This window comes from Gopherus flavomarginatus, chromosome 1, assembly GCF_025201925.1.
Source record: "Gopherus flavomarginatus isolate rGopFla2 chromosome 1, rGopFla2.mat.asm, whole genome shotgun sequence".
Taxonomy (NCBI): domain Eukaryota; kingdom Metazoa; phylum Chordata; order Testudines; family Testudinidae; genus Gopherus; species Gopherus flavomarginatus.
The window spans coordinates 123263721-123280515 of record NC_066617.1 but is presented as its reverse complement, the minus strand read 5'-3'; the positions used below and the strand labels follow the sequence as shown (position 1 = coordinate 123280515).

At 41.3% G+C, this 16795-nt stretch overlaps 1 protein-coding gene across 1 annotated transcript; it reads right to left on the bottom strand.

Moving 5' to 3' along the window:
• Window positions 1–15475: 15475 nt before the first annotated feature.
• CAPZA3 (capping actin protein of muscle Z-line subunit alpha 3) lies at window positions 15476–16369 on the bottom strand. Its single transcript, XM_050969484.1, has one exon. It carries the CDS (start codon window positions 16367–16369, stop codon window positions 15476–15478), a length of 894 nt encoding a protein of 297 aa, XP_050825441.1.
• Between the last annotated feature and the right edge of the window lie 426 nt (window positions 16370–16795).

Below are 16795 nucleotides of genomic sequence, written 5' to 3'. Positions count from 1 at the left end.
AAGATATGCTTGATGATAAAGCATCCTCATGCTATTTTACCTCTCTTGAACTGCTGTTGTTGGATGCATGAATTAAGACCAAGCCTCCTCAGGCTAGCCATGACCTCTTAAGAATAAACAATGATTCAAGTTTCAGTAAAATGTCTTGTACACACAAGTCATCTGACATTTTGGGATTTGTTTCTCATGATGTAATCAACATAGTGGGAAAACACTGCTTTCAACAAAAGAAAATGGGCATGAGAAAAAAATCTCAACCTGCACTTGTAGTCTCATCCCCTATAATCTTCATAAGAATGCAAGTAGATAGGAATCTAAGGAGAGAAATTACTTTGATATGTAACAGCTGGCATGAACACGCTCACTTCCCAATTCTGCAGAGGATAAAGGCAAACACTGGACATGTGAAAGTAGAATAAATTATATAGTAAGAATAGAAAGGATTAAAGAAATGTTGTCTGTACCTTTAAGCAAAGTTGTTGGAATGTTGCAACCAGGTGTCAGGAATACAGACATTAACATAGAACAATTGCACCATTTAAGGGCAATTGGTGAAGCATTAGCCTTAAATCGATAACAGTTAGTAAGGAAATAGGATATGCATGCTGTGCCCCAGGTGAATTTTACTGTTTTGATTTCTTTGTCCCTTTGTCTAATTCCCACTCTTTTATCTGTATAAATAAGACTGTTTGGGCCTTGCATGGCCACTCACATATTCTGAATGTTATTGGCGGAGCGCTGCACTAATAAACAAAGTGGTCTGACAAATTGTGAGTCCTGATTCTAACTTTGACAATTTGGAGGTTCCACCGAGATGGCAACCGTCTTCACTGGGGCTGTGTGATTCCTGACTGTTTTTGTAGGATGACCGTGGCAGCCGGCACCTGGGCATTTGGCCCAAGCGGTCCCCCACTAGAGCGGAAAGGCGCACAGCCACAGTGAGGTCTACGCCATCGAACCTGTTGGTTCCCACTCTGTTCTGGTAGGGATCCCGGGATCTGACATCAGGAATCTGGTCAGGTAATTATTTCTGTGACTGAGGACTGTCCTGTCTCTGTGTCTATCTGTCCTCTTGTGGAGTGTTTGAGTCTGGGTTCCGTCTCTGTCTGGGGATCAGCCGACCAAGGGGTTCCTGTCCCCACGGTCTGAGTGAGTGGAATCTGCACAATCACAGCCGCACCGCACTTTGGGTAAAACTCCTGGTGTAAAAGCAAGGGCAACTGAGGCAGTAGCCTGTGGGCTTCTTTTGTGTGTTGCACTGGGCATCGCTCTGACAAACCCGAATTTCCTTCTTGTGTAATTGTTGTGTGAAGTCCTCCTGTATGGGTAACCAAACGTCTAAGTCGGGACAATTCCCTAAATAAACGCCGGCTCATTTTATGTATTTAGAATGGGTCCAGACTCCTGTAAATTTTTTTAAATAGCAGAAATAAATAACCCCCTGGGACTATAAAATTCTGTTTTACCATATGCATTACAAATTGGGCCCCCTCTAACTCTTTGTTTTAAAATTTAAATAGTAAAAGACAGGATTCTCTATTGTGTCTATGTTAAGTAAATTAAAGAAACATTGAAGGCCTGGGTCTCAATGTACATTGTCTTAGTTATCAATTGTAAAACTTAGTAAGGTTTAATTTGCAATGCTTTTTTGTTCAATATAAAATACTACTGTTTGTATTCTCAATCTATTTGTGTAAATAAAAAATGGATGCATCAAAAAAAGATAAGGTATAAAGGCCATTGTTATAGCCAGAGTCAAGGAACGGCTGTTAAACTGTCTGTCATCTCAGAGTGGATACATGCTTCGCAGTGTAAGAATGCACCACACCCAGTGAACCAACCACCACCTCAGGACCACGCAGAGTCAATTTTTTTAACTCCAGAAGAAGACGCAGAGGAACAGCCTGCAATACCTTACAATCTATGCTCTCGTAAGGGTTGCCAAAAGCAAATAACTACATAAAGCAAGGCCCAAGAAGAAGCAGTAGTGAGCCTAGCACCTGCTGCCTGGTGAACATAAAACTGTAACTGCAGTTCCCTCAGTTAAGGTTGTCAGAACCAGAAGGGCCCTGCCTCCAACATGCGCCTCTGGTGGTGCCTGTTCTTCGGCTGCTGGTGTCTTAAGGTCTGGGGAGTCCACAATAACAATTCTTTTATCCAGCAGCAAGTGTGGATAGCTCAGACCCTTATTATTTCTAAATGCTGGGTCTGCAGCCACATCCCAGCCCACTCTCAAACTGGTGTTCCTGTCCTGGCTATCCCACTCAATTCCCCAAACCTCACTAAAGAACCTTGTCCGTTTAACACAATATGAAACAGTAATAAAACCTGGGAAAAGGCTATTGGCAGTTCCTTTATCCCACTTGGGGGAGTAATACACCATGCAAAAAGACTCCTAAGGTTACAAGCAGTGGTTGAAATAATGGCAAATAAAACCGGAAAAAGTTTAAAAACACTGGCCAAAAAAACAGGGGTAATCAGACAGGTTGCCTTCCAAAACCGTCAAGCATTAAACATAGTGCTGGCGGCCAAAGGAGGGACCTGTGCTCTCATTAAAAAAGAATGTTGTGTGTTTATACCTAACAATACGAATAAGGTAATAAATCACGCTAGCCACTTAAAACAAATCGCATATCTTCCTCATGAAGAGCTGAGTTCTTTATGGAAGTGGCTAAGTAACCTGTTCAATTTCTCTGGCATAGGAAACTGGTTGTTTCAGGAAGCCCTAACTATCCTGTTTGAAATCTTAGTAATTTTTGTATGCTTTCAGTTAATTTCCTGTTGTATCCAAAATTGTGTCACCCAGATGGCTGCCCCAAAACAGAGTGCTAATATAATAATTTTAAATATCGCTAATAAACTAAAAAATAAAAAACGGTTAATTTGTGAAACTCAGTAAGGGTTGGTCATGGCGTATGCCTGACCAAAAGGAGGGATTGTGAAAGTAGAATAAATTATATAGTAAGAATAGAAAGGATTAAAGAAATGTTGTCTGTACCTTTAAGCAAAGTTGTTGGAATGTTGCAACCAGGTGTCAGGAATACAGACATTAACATAGAACAATTGCACCATTTAAGGGCAATTGGTGAAGCATTAGCCTTAAATCGATAACAGTTAGTAAGGAAATAGGATATGCATGCTGTGCCCCAGGTGAATTTTACTGTTTTGATTTCTTTGTCCCTTTGTCTAATTCCCACTCTTTTATCTGTATAAATAAGACTGTTTGGGCCTTGCATGGTCACTCACATATTCTGAATGTTATTGGCGGAGCGCTGCGCTAATAAACAAAGTGGTCTGACAAATTGTGAGTCCTGATTCTAACTTTGACAGACAGCTTCTGAAAGGTGCTTCTGTTCAGATGATAGCTGAAGAAATGACTAATGGAACTTAGCTTCCAGATCCAAAGTGGCCCAATTTAATGTCTGCTACCGTCCCAGCATGAGAAATATTGAACCTCATTCTTGAACTAGTTTGGTACATCCGTAACATAAATTCAACACTGGAAAGAACATTTTCTGAGTCTTGAGCTCTTCAAAAGGCAATGTTAAAAAGTTTAAGTTTCTGCATGTGAGATCTTCAAGAAAACTCTGCATGCTGCCAGAGGTGGTGATGGAGGTTCAGTAAATGTCACTTTCTCTCAGAGCCATCACTGAACCAATATTCCAACATTATGTTATGGAGCACTGTGCTGCTGAAAGGAACATAATTTGAATGAAATATGAAAATGAGAACCTGACCACCTGTGGTCATTAAAAGATCCCTTGGCACTTTTCTTGTATAAAAAATGTGTGTGCTGACTTTACACCAACTTATAGTTTGCTACCTAAATCTCTTCTATAGTTTCAGTTGCCTCATTCTCTGTTTCCTCTCCTTAAAAACAGGGTAGTGATGATGATACAGAATACTTACAAGCATGGCACATCAGAGATGACTGCATTTCAGTGGTGAAAGAAGTGATGTGTGTGTGTGTGTGTGTATGCATATCAGTCGTCTTAAAAGAGCTTTGGAGCCTTCAGGAGTAAAGGTACTATGAGTTGAACTGCATCCCTCATGTGACAAAAACCCTCAAAAGCAGGCAAAGGGGGAGGAAAACTCTGCAATGATGCCCTCTACTGAAGGGCTGGTGGGGGAAGTGGTTGAGCTTTGTTCCCCTGTGAAATGATTCAGGGGCTCCACTACTAAACCTGAAAGATATTGGCAGAATCACAGGAAGACAGAACCATACAAACAGATGTCCAATGGAGCTGTTCTATCAGGGACTTCTCCTGGCCACAGCTGATCAGGGTTTCCTTTAGAGAGAGATTTCCATCATGCAGGACACACTGTGGGAAGGTAATAAAATCCAACTTGTATTTACCTTTTCCATGGCTGGAGAAGGAAGGAAGAACATGCATTTTCTTCTATCACCAACTCCACCCAGCACAAGGTCTCCATTCCCCAACTAATCAAAACCTGTACTCTCCTTCCAGGCAGATCCTGACCTCATGAAAGGCATGCTGCAAAGCAATAAAAGCAAGGGAGATTGCAGAGGAAGGATGAGATCAGGTTGTGATCTGGAGTGCACTGTATGGCCCTATATTATTAGGTATTTTTATTGTGTTCTTTTGTGTTTTTGCCAAGAGAAATTTTACTCTAATTAGGAGAGAGGTTCATCTTACAGAAGATTAGATATTGCAAAATTTCATACATTTTTGTCTCAGAGTGACTTTCATGAAGAGGGAAATATGAAAACTGAACATCTATAACATAATGTAGCTGCGTAGTCATTTTCTGTGATTCCTTTTATGATAATTCATATTCAATATCTGTATTTCAATGTGTGCTGTTTTCACAATGCAAGATCAGATTTCCGTATTTTTGATATCGTTGTCTGATGCCATGTATATTTATGCAACATATTTCATCACCAATTTCAGAATACATGTATACTTCTGGGTGCAGTGCATGATAAGGGATGGAGTCCTAGGACGTATCAATTTTAATTAAATTAACAATAATGTAATGATCACATATTTAAATAAATATCCTGCAAAGCCAGCTGCTGCTTTGCCGACTGTGCTCCCTCCAGCAGCACAGCCCTTAAAAGAGCCACGCTCTTAAAGGCTAGGTCTCAATAGTAGCCAGGGGGATAAAGTGTGGTTGACTCATCAGTAATACAGACACAGCAGGGAATGCTCTCCCTGCCTCATCCCCATGCCCTCCTGCAGCCCATGATGCTGTCTAATCAGATCTCCAGTGGAGAAGCATCTTTATAGGGCATCATCAAGGAACACTGCCACACGTGACTCATCCTTATGGAATGGGAACTCCACATGGAGAGATCTGCATAAAACAGAGGTGGGCAAAGTCCGGCCCGTGGGCCACATCTGGCTCGCGGGCCCCTCCTGCCCAGCCACTGAGCTCCTGTTCCGGGAGGCTAGCCCCCAGCACCTCCCCTGCTGTCTCCCCTCCCCCACAGCCTCAGCTTGCTCTGCCGCCAGTGCAGTGCTCTGGGCAGCGGGGCTGTGAGTTCCTGGGGCTGGCCTGACCCGGTGCTCTGTGCTGCATGGTGGCACGTCTGTAGCGCCACCAGCCACCAGTGCTCCAGGCAGTGCAGTAAGGGGGTGAGGGAGGTGGAGAGAGGACAGGGGAGTTTGGGGGTGGGCGTGGGTGTGAATAGGAGGCAGGGCGATCAGAGGGCAGGGAACAGGGGGGTTGAATGGGGGCAGAGGTCCCAGGGGGGCAGTCAGGAAGAAGGAGGGGTTGGATGGGGTGGCAGGGGGCAGGGAGAGGGGGTGGTTGGATGGGGCAGGGATCCCAGGGGGAGGGGCAGTCAGGAATGAGAGGAGAGGTTGGATGGGGCGGTGGGGGGGCAGTAAGGGGCGGGGGTTCTGAGGGTGGTCAGGGGACAGGGAGCTGGGGGTGGATGGGGTAGGGGTCCTGGGGGGCTGTCAGGGAATGGGGGGGTTGGATGGGGCAGGAGTCTGGGGGGGGTTGTCAGAGGGCAAGAAGAGGGGGGAGGGCAGGCCACCCACCCCCAGCCCCCAACTGGTCCTCCATACAATTTCCAAAACCCTATGCAGCCCTCAGGCCAAAAAGTTTGGCTGTCCCTGGCATAAAACAATCAGACCCATCATCCTTAGAGGTGTGACCACAGGCGCTGTCTTTATAAGTCGTCGGGGGTATTCGACCCCTACTTGCCCCAGGCCCTGCCCCTACTCAACCCTTTCCCGCAAGCCCCCATCCTTGTCCTACCTCTTCCAGACCCTGCCCCGTTCCGCCTCCTCCCCCTCTCACACCTCCCCCTCACTCCTCTCCCTCCCCCTAAGTGCCTCCTGAACTCCACTAAACAGCTAATCCATGGTGGGTGGGAGGTGCTGGGAGGGAAGGGGAGGAGCTGATTGGGGGAGCTTCCAGTGGGTGCTGAGCACCCACTATTTTTTTCTGCAGTTGCTCCAGCCTCGGTGCACCCACGGAGTCAGTGCCTGTGGGTGTGACTACAGAGATAATGTTAAAATGGAACTGAAAAATGTATTCTAATCAATGCAAATAGAAAACAACGTGTGCAGTACATAGCTGTAAATGAATTAAATATGTAAACTGGTATCTTGCAATATTTTTGTAACATTATACAATCCTTCCTTCTTCTTTATCTTCCTGCACTCTCCTGTGTCCACCAACTTCCATTATTTATTTCAGTCTTGTGCTGGTCTGTTAAGACTTTTGAGTGTCATATTGGTAGATTTGGCTTCTTTCTCTATTGTTCTGAGTGGTGTTTCTCCAAGTCAGCCTCAGTTTCTCTTTCCAATATGTTGTCCATATTATCACTTGACATGGAAGTCATATTTGTATTCTTAAAGCACGTCCTAAATGTGTCCATTGTCATCTTCTTACCATGTTAGGTTGGTTTGCTCTACTTAGAATTTCTGATGTTGGAAGAAACTCTTTCCATTGCACTCTGAAAATCTTTCACAGACATTTACTTTGGAATTCATTGATCTTGTTATGGAAATCCTACAATAAAAGTGATGATTCTGCTCCATAAGGATGCCGCTGTTAAAAATTCTTTTTTTTTTCTGTATCAGTGTCAATCATGCAATTTTTCCAACTTATTTTCAAGTTTATGAAAGTTGTTTGCTGCTTTGGGGTATTTGTTTGATATCTAGCTTGGTGTCACCATCACTGTATACCTCATTCCCTATATAGGTAAAAATGACTTACTACTTCTCGTGTTTTTCTGTTTACTCTGATGGTTGCTTTGGGACACTGTAACCATATATTTTATCTTCCCCTTGTTGATAAACAAATCAACTTGTTTTGCTGTGTCTGCGAAATATGGGTCTTTCCTTCTATTAAGTGATGTGTTGAACTAAGCAGGACAACATCGTCAGCAAAAATTAGGTAATCCAATTGTGCTTTATCATTTGTGCATAAAATTCCTGTTGCTTTCTGCAGTTATTTTCCGCATGCAAACAATAGTGGGGACATAATACAGCCTTGCTTTACTCCAGTTATCACTGAAAACCATCAGATGATGTTGCCACCATCTCTGACTGCACATTCAGCATTATCATGAAGATGCTTGATGATTCTAATTATTCTACCTAATACGCCAATATTCCATAATATGCCATAATTTTCCAAAGACTATTTCTGTGTAGACTATCAAAAGCCTTCTTGAAATCTATAGAATTTATCACACGTGTCTGACATTCCACATTTTGTTCTGTAATATAGCTGAGAACAGTATGTACTGCACATAATCTCAGTGGTTTAAAACCTGCTTTTTCCTCTCTAATTTGGAGACTATTTGTTTCTTGATACATTCCCAAATGGTTTTGTCTATGATTTTCTCAGGCACTGAGAGAAATGTGATTCCTTTCCAGTTATTGCAGCTGATAAGCTCATCCTTCTGTGGCAATTTTACTATCAGGTCTTTCTTCCAGTGGACTGGATTCTTCATTCATTCATATTCTGTCCAAAAAGACAAAGAAAGTCTGGAGAGCTGTTTTGTCATTTGCTTTAAGCATCTCTCTAGTAATGTTATCCCCTCCTGCTGCTTTTCAATTTTTTAGCTAACAGATGGCTTTTCTAACTTCTTTTATTGTAGTATCTACTAAACCAGTATCAATCTCTGGTGGTAGGTCTTCACATGTATTTCTAGTAGTTTGCTTGGGCTTAGTTTATTTAAAACAGCCTGAAAATGTTCTTTTTCTTTGTTCTTCTGTAGCAAGAATCTTTCCATTTGTGTCTTTAACAACTCTTTGCATCATGTTAGCCATACTTTTAACTAATTGTACCTAACATACAATAATATGCACCCCTTATGGCTTTATGAATCTAAAGAAATGAACAAATATAAATTTAACATTGTATTATAACAACAACAATTTTGCTGTAGAATTATAATGTTGTTTATATCTATTTGATAAGCACCCGCTTATTACTATTATATCTGGATGATCACTGTATTCGGATACATAAAATAAGAAATTTCCCCAAACAGGCATGTATGTAGAAGCAAAATCTTTATTTTAGTAATGACATGGTAAGTTCTAGGAGGCATCTTAGTACTATGACAGGTCAGTCAAATTATACTTGGTTCTAACGTGTGCTTCCAGATACTGTAACAACCTTTCCTATGGCTGAGTGGCACTCAAAAGGGTGCAAAGTCCTTTGCTATGTTTTAAAACATCATATAAAATCAAAGTAATCATGTCAAATGTGATCCTTGCAGTTGAAAACCCCATTGATTGGTATAAAAGAGGGGCAAACACATCAGTACGAACAGAAAATGGCTTTGGAAAGTAACAGTTAATTCACATCACTACATGATCACTACAAGCTGTGATCAGTGAAGGCAAAATCCACTGCACTGGTGCTTAAAACAAATATTAACACATATATATGTATTATAAAATTACAGGTCTTCTAGTTGTGTATTATATTTTTAAACTTACAACAACATTTTTACTAGATTAGTACAGTACTAAACAGTACTACAAATATAGCTTTCTATTTCCATTAAAACTTTAATTCAAGTGGTATGTTTAAATAGAAGGAATAGCTAATGAGGAAGGAATTGAAATTAGAGTAATTAAAAGTGTTGGAACAGAAGAATAGCTATATTTAAAAATAAATAAGACAAAACAGGCAAATATTCTTATTGCTTGAATATGGGGCCACTATAAGTCCATGTAACCTTGAGTTCTAATTAATCATCCTTGTATTCTATTCCTCCTCTTCCTTGTCAATTGCGACCATTACCCACTTGTTACATCTTGCCCCTGTTATGAGTGTTAGGTCCCTGGGCCAGGGACTCGCTTTTATTTTATGTCTTTACAATGCCTATCACATAATGGGGTCCTGGTCTTCACTAACATCTCTGGATGCTATTGCAGTAATGACAATAGTACATAACAACAAATTCTCTAGTCTATTTCCACATCATTTATCTGTGATTAAACTCTGTTCCTCTGTCATTTTACTGCATTTTATTTTATTCATCATCACTGCAAATCCCAAAAAGACATGGCCTCTATGCAAATCAAGAGCCACCCAGATCATTTTCTGGCAAAGTAGCTAAGATGTTCTGATTGTATATTCAGTTTATATCTATCTCCGGCAATCTGGTCATACCACCAAAGCTTAAGGTACCCCTGTGACCACCAGCCATGTAGCAGCATTTCTTGGTACACATGCTTCAAAATTCATTGCCTTACATATGTTCATACTAAGAAAATTGCTGAAACCAAACCAGTGCTGATGAAGGACGTTGCTGGATTCAGTTAGAATATCGTAGTTTCTGATCTTGTCCTGCTCTCTGATATGAAGAAGTCAATTCAGTGTTCTTCAGCTTTCCTCAATGCCCACTTTTCACTTCCATATGAGAGAGTTGGGTTAATGGTGGTAGCCAGCTTCATGTCATGATGTCCCCACAGAGGATGCTGAAGGATCTTAAACGTGACAGCAGCAATCCTCCAGCAAGGTCTATGATGCTGCCCAAATATTTGGCGGCTCCTCAATGTCCCATCCATATAGGTTAATACTGAACTGGTTATAATCTGGAGCTGGAGTTTGTTTGACAATAATAGCTAGGGACCTAGTTTTACCTGGATTAATAAACAGTACTATGTGTGCTGCTTATTGCCTAACCAGATCAGCCATCAGCTGCAGCAATTCACCAAACTGAGGCAAGAAGACATCTGCGAATTCAAAATGTTGAAGCAGAACAGTCAGGCTTAGGTTCCCTGGCTGGGAAAGGCAGGCTGTGGCCCAGATCCCTGGCTGGGCAGACGGCAAACAGTCTATGGCCTGGCTCCATGGCTGGGGCAGCGCAAAGGCAGGCAAGCACAGACCATCCAGCCTAAGGTGGGTAGACTGTTGGGGGTTGGCAGCAGGGGGACCCAGGCCCACCCTACTCCACTGGGTCCCAGCACAGGGCCCTAACAGTGACTGGGAATCCTGCCACTGTGTCAGTGAGGATCCTGCCGAAATATGTTGATCATGGTTTTAGCAACACAACTGGACAAGTGTCTGGTTTCCCTGGGCTATTTCCTACCCTAACCTGTTCATAGGGCTTTGTTGCTCATGGGCCCTCAGGCTCCCCTGGGTACTTCAGAGCCAGCAGTTCCTTGGGGTATTCACCTGGCAGCAGCTCCTCCAAGTATTCCTGAGGAGGCAGAGGTTGACACAGCTCGGTCCCTGGTTCAGGGGCCAGCAGCAAGGCACCAGCATTTGACTCCTTCACTGGATCCCTCTCAACTGAGCTGGAGGCCCCGCCTCTTATACTTCCTGTTCCATCCCTCTGCTTCTGACATGAGAGCCAGGCCTGGCCTGGCTTCACTCACCAGGAGGCAGAGAGTGGTTCTTCCCTGTCAGCATCAGAGGGAGGCCCCTCCGACTTGCTACACTCCCATCCTAATTCTTTGCTGGACATTCTGATGCCTACAAACACCACAAAGCTGAATAGAGGGTGCAGTAATAGTGCTAGGCAGCAGCCTTTCTAAACTCACTGCTTGAGACAAACATCAGGAGTACTTAAAGCAACAAACAGTCCTGTGGCACCTTAAAGACTAACAGATGCATTGGAGCATAAGCTTTCGTGGGTGAATACCCACTTCGACAGACATCATGAAAGCTTATGCTCCAATACATCTGTTAGTCTTTAAGGTGCCACAGGACTCTTTGTTGCTTTATACAGATCCAGACTAACACGGCTACCTCTCTGATACATGATCAGGATTACTTATCTTTCTCACACAACAACTTGATGACATACTGAAGTCAAACTCATTCAGCTTTTCCTTTGCTCTCAACAAACATGTCATTGAATCCTCAAATTGTAGCCTTGCTTTTTTTTTAGCTCCAGTGTAGGGAATTTTTCTGTTTTGCTATTTCCCTCTCAGTTAGCCATCTTGGATTCATGGAGTTGTTGTTGTTCCTCCATATTTGGTGTCCTTCTTGTTGCCTAGTTTGGCGCCTTTTCTTGCAAAGGTGAGAAAGATAGGGGTCACCTGACCTTCCAACATGCCTGGCAACAGGAACTTATTTAAGGCTAAGCAGCACGCCCCTCAGTTGTTGTCCACCCTAGAGGTAGCCAAGTCATCGCTGTTACAGTCCAGTGTCCATCTTCATTGCTCCCATGCAACTGACATTACATCCAGTCAGAACAGCGTCCGCATACTCCCCCACAGGACAACGTAAAGCATTGGAAAACCTGATGATCGATTTACTTGTGTTCCATCTGAAGACCCATCCTAGTGTATCCTGTGTCCTTGATTCCTGCCTCTGTGGTATCCCATGGTGATGCAGTTAATCTTTGTTACATCTTTGCCCTACTGTATACCTTTTGGGTTCCAGGCTTAAGGCCTTTGTTGGTTTGATGACTGAGTGGTTTGTTTATATGCTTAGTGTTTTGGGGGTCCTTGTTTTTAATAAATTGTGTTTACACCTTACCTGTGTGTCGGTTTTCCTATCACGCCCCAACGATAGAAGCGAGAGGGTGTTAAAAACCTTGTAACGCCAGTGTCTCCTCACTGATCCCTGGATAATGTCTGAAGAGCTGAGGCTCCAGCACTGAGCTGGCAGTGGTCAGCACTGATGACTTAAAACAACACCATTCCTTATCAGATGACAGAAGGAGTGACATTTCATTCTTTAGTGCTTCGATGGCCTTACACAGTTCAGAACAGAAAGCTATCTGATAGTTTGTTGTATTAAGATCTTTTTGTTGAACTGGACTAATTTCAGCCCATTAACTGAAGTTGGAAGTACATTTTTGTCAGCAGAAGCCAATGGTCAGTGTGAAGTTCAGCATCTCAGTGAACTCGCACATCCATGACTGCCAATGACTGTTAATAAGGACATGATCAAAAACAGTGTGGTGAAACCATCTGGGCTATACCAGGTCTGCTTATGAATCTTTGAGTGATGAAAGAGAAGGTCAGCGATCACCATGTCATTGGCAGCTGCAAATTCCAGCAGCTGTTGCCCATTCCTGTTCATCTGCCTGATACCAAATGTACTTCCCCAGATGTCATTATACTTTCCTGCCTGCACTTTAAAGTTGCCCACAATCACAATGACATCTCTTCTCTGAGTTTTATTGAAGACTGACTGCAGTTGCTTGTAAATTATTTGTTAGCCTTGGTGTTGGTGGGACAGTACCCTCTGATAATGGTAAGCTGCCCACAGCTAGTATGAAATCAGATGTGGATAAGTCACTCATTATTTTTAGTAATCAGTTATAATTAGGATTGTCGATTAATCGCAGTTAACTCACATGGTTAACTCAAAAAAATTAATCGTGATTAATCACACTATTTAAGAATAGAATACCAATTGACATTTATTAAACATTTTGGTGTTTTTCTACATTTTCAAATATATTGATTTATATCACAATACACAATAGAAAGTGTACAGTGCACATTTTATATTATTATTTTTATTACAAATATCTGCACTGTAAAAACGATAAACAAAAGAAATGGTATTTTTCAATTCACCTCATACAAGTACTGTAGTGTAATCTCTTTATCGTGAAAGTGTAACTTACAAATGTAGATTTTTTTGTTACATAATTGCACTCAAAAACAAAACAATGTAAAACTTTAGACCCTACAAGTCCACTTAGTCCTACTTTTTGTTAGCCAAATGCTAAGACAAACAAGTTTGTTTACATTTACGGGAGATACTGCTACCAGCTTCCTATTTATAATGTCACCTGACAGTGAGAACAGGCATTCACATGGCACTTTTGTAGCAGGCGTTGCAAGGTATTTATGTGCCAAATATGGTAAACATTCGTATGCTCCTTCATGCTTCAGCCACCATTCAAGAGGACATGCTTCCATGTTGATGATGCTCGTTAAAAGACTGAATGTGTTAATTAAATTTGTTACTGAACATCCTGGGGGAGAACTGTATGTCTCCTGTTCTGTTTTACCCACATTTTGCCATATATTTCATGTTATAGCAGTCTTGGATGAAGACCCAGCACGCGTTCGTTTTAAGAACACTTCCACAGCAGATTTGACAACACACAAAAAAGGTACCAATGTGAGATTTCCAAAAATAGCTACAGCACTCAACCCAAGGTTTAAGAATCTGAAGTGCCATCCAAAATCTGAGTGGGACGAGGTGTGGAGCATGCTTTCAGAAGTTTTAAAAGAGTAACACTCAGATGCAGAAACGACACAACCCGAACCATCAAAAAAGAAAATCAACCTTCTGCTGGTGGCATCTAACTCAAATGATGAAAATCAGCATGTGTCAGTCTGCTCTCCTTTGCAGAGCAGAGCAGAATCAATCATCAGGGTGGTTGAAGCATGAAGGGACATATGAATCTTCAGTGCATCTGGCATGTAAATATCTTGTGATGCTGGCTACAACTGTGCCATGTGAATGCCTGTTATCATTTTCAGGTGACATTGTAAACAAGAAGCAGGCAACATTATCTCCCGCAAATTGCAACCAAACTTGTTTGTCTGAGCAATTGGCTGAAGTAGGACTAAGTGGACTTGTAGGCTCTAAAGTTTTACACTGTTTTACTTTTGAATGCAGCTATTTTTTGTACATAATTCTACATTTGTAAGTTCAACTTCCACAATAAAGAGATTGCACTACAGTACTCGTATTAGGTGAATTGAAAAATACTATTTCTTTTGTTTTTTACAGTGCATATATTTGTAATAAAAATAAATATAAATTGAGCACTGTATACTTTGTATTGTGTTGTAATTGAAATCATTTGAAATTGTAGAAAATATCCAAAAATATTTAAATAAAGGGCATTCTATTATTGTTTAATGGCATGATTAATCGCAATTAATTTTTTTAATTGTGTGATTAATCACGATTCATATTTTTAATTGCTTGACAGCCCTAGTTAAAATTCAATTGTCAAAACTGAGAGAGGATGTGGCCCAGCTTCATGTATTCTGCTATCCCATGATGACTGGTATTAAAGTTTCTTCTTGAATACTATGACACATCCCTGGTGGGATCTGGCACAGTTCCAACCCTGACTGTAATAGATTTATGCCTCCTGTTTCCATGTCTCCCTTAGTTTATGTGACTGCATTATGAATATCTTTTCTCTAGATATTGATATACGTGAACAAAACTTGAAGGTTCAACTTCTTGGGTTTCAATGCTATTCTGAAAATCTCTTTATTTGTCCCTTAATATCCTTAGTAAACAAGCATTACCAATTGCCCCAAAATGAAAGTTAACATAAAATGTGAGATTAAATTCAATTATTTTTATTTAAAAATGTATGTCAATTTAAAACCGGTGAAAAATACATAGAAATATGGCTTTCCATATTGGATCAGACAAGTGGTCCATCTAGGCAGTATCCTGTCTCTGGCACCTTAATGACTAACAGATTTATATGGGCATAAGGTTTTGTGGGTAAAAAAACCCACTTCTTCCGATGCGTGGAGTGAAAATTACAGATGCAGGCATAAATATACTGACACATGAAGAGAAGGGAGCTACCTTACAAGTGGAGAACCAGTGTTAACAAGGCCAATTCTGGTTCTCCACTTCTAAGGTATCTCCTTTCTCTTCATGTGTCAGTGTTCTTATGCCTGCATCTGTAATTTTCACTCCATGCATATGAAGAAGTGTGTGTGGGAGGGGGTTACACATGAAAGTTTATGCCCAAATAAATCTGTTAGTCTTTAAGGTGCCACTGGACTCCTTGTTGTTTATGTGGATACAGACTAACACAGCTACCCCTCTGATACTATCCTATCTCTGACAGGGGCCAGTGCTAGCTGAATCAGAAAAAGGTGAGAAAATCCCTGCATTAAGAAAAACATCAAACAGTAATAACTTTTAGTCATTACTGAACTGGATTAGATTCAAAATGGCAGCCTTGTGGTAAAAGGCTCTATATTCCCCATAGATGTCCAGAAATAAGCCAAATGAATAAATAAATCCACTTTCCACAGTGATTGTTAGTTTTATTTGGGCTATATTTTACTCAAACCATACACTTTGTTAAACTCAGTGGCACCTCATGACTGGAAATATTGGCTTTTATGCTCTGATTGGTCAGCAGTTTATTCCAGTTAATGATCGTGCGAGTGACTGGGAGCTGCCTTCGTAGAATTTTTCTCCAGATTTCATCTGTCAAAGCTTGGAAATTTTCCAGCATGGCAATGTGAAATTTGTTGTCTTCAGTTTCTATGAGTTTCACAAAATCTATGGCCAACTGGGCTGGGTCAATTACATGCAAGGTCTCTTCAACAGTCTTGCAGACTGTCATGTGGAGGTTAGCATCTTTAAAGTAGTGTACTTGCAAATGAATGGCCCCTGTAACCTGAGTAATAACTGGAATCTGGGAAAAAGTCCATTCACCTTTCCAAAGGCCATTCCAGAAACCCAACGGTTTGTATTGATGACTTGCAATACAGACCACAAATACCTGCCTGTTTTTCAAGGTTTTTCTAAATACACAGCAGTCCCCTGAAGAAAAGTGACTATCCACGTATGCCTTTAAAGCACTATTTAGGGCTGTTCTCCATAACTCTGTCTCATCCCATGCTACCCCATGGAGCTGAAATTTGTTTGATATTCCACTCAAGTGATCAAATTTGAAAGAAAATTTATATTTAGGGTCAAAAAAGCGATTTCCTCCTAGATCATTGTAGCGAGTCACCAGCACATTGGTTCCTTCTATTCTGACTAAGGTGAAATTGTTCTTATTGTGATGGGCACAGACCTGGGCAGCTTCTTGCCTCATTAGGTCATCATCCTGGACCAGAATACGGAGATCTTCAAAAACACTGTAGAATTCACCTGGAGGTGCCTGATACAGCAAACGGCATATGACCCACACTTTCTCTTCCTTAGATAAATCACATTTGTTGGACATTGTGGTTTATTTCTGTGGTGGTGAACCTGAAATGAAAGCATGAATATTATGCTAACATGGAAATTGTTATTAAAAATATTTTAGAACACCAGAAGATGTCACAGCAAAAAGTTTCTTGGTAACATCCAGAACTTTGCGTTGTGCTCTAAAGTTGCATCTGGAAAGATCTAGAAATATTAGTGAGATCACAAGAAAATGATTCAATAGAGCTAGAGTTTTTGGAAAAATTGTCACAGTGGAAAATATCTGCTGGCAGTACATGAAAAACTACCATATATACTCGATCATAAGCCGGTTCGTTTATAAGCCGACCCCACCCCCAGATGGATAAGTAAAATGGAAAATTTTTATGACTCATTCATAAACCATCCTATAATTCAGGGGTCAGAAAACTTTGGCTCCTGGGCCATCAGGATAAGCCACTGG

What these genes read in the sequence shown, in the direction of transcription:
- CAPZA3 (XM_050969484.1), bottom strand. Translation starts at nt 16,369, where the DNA reads ATGTCCAACAAATGTGATTTATCTAAGGAAGAGAAAGTGTGGGTCATA.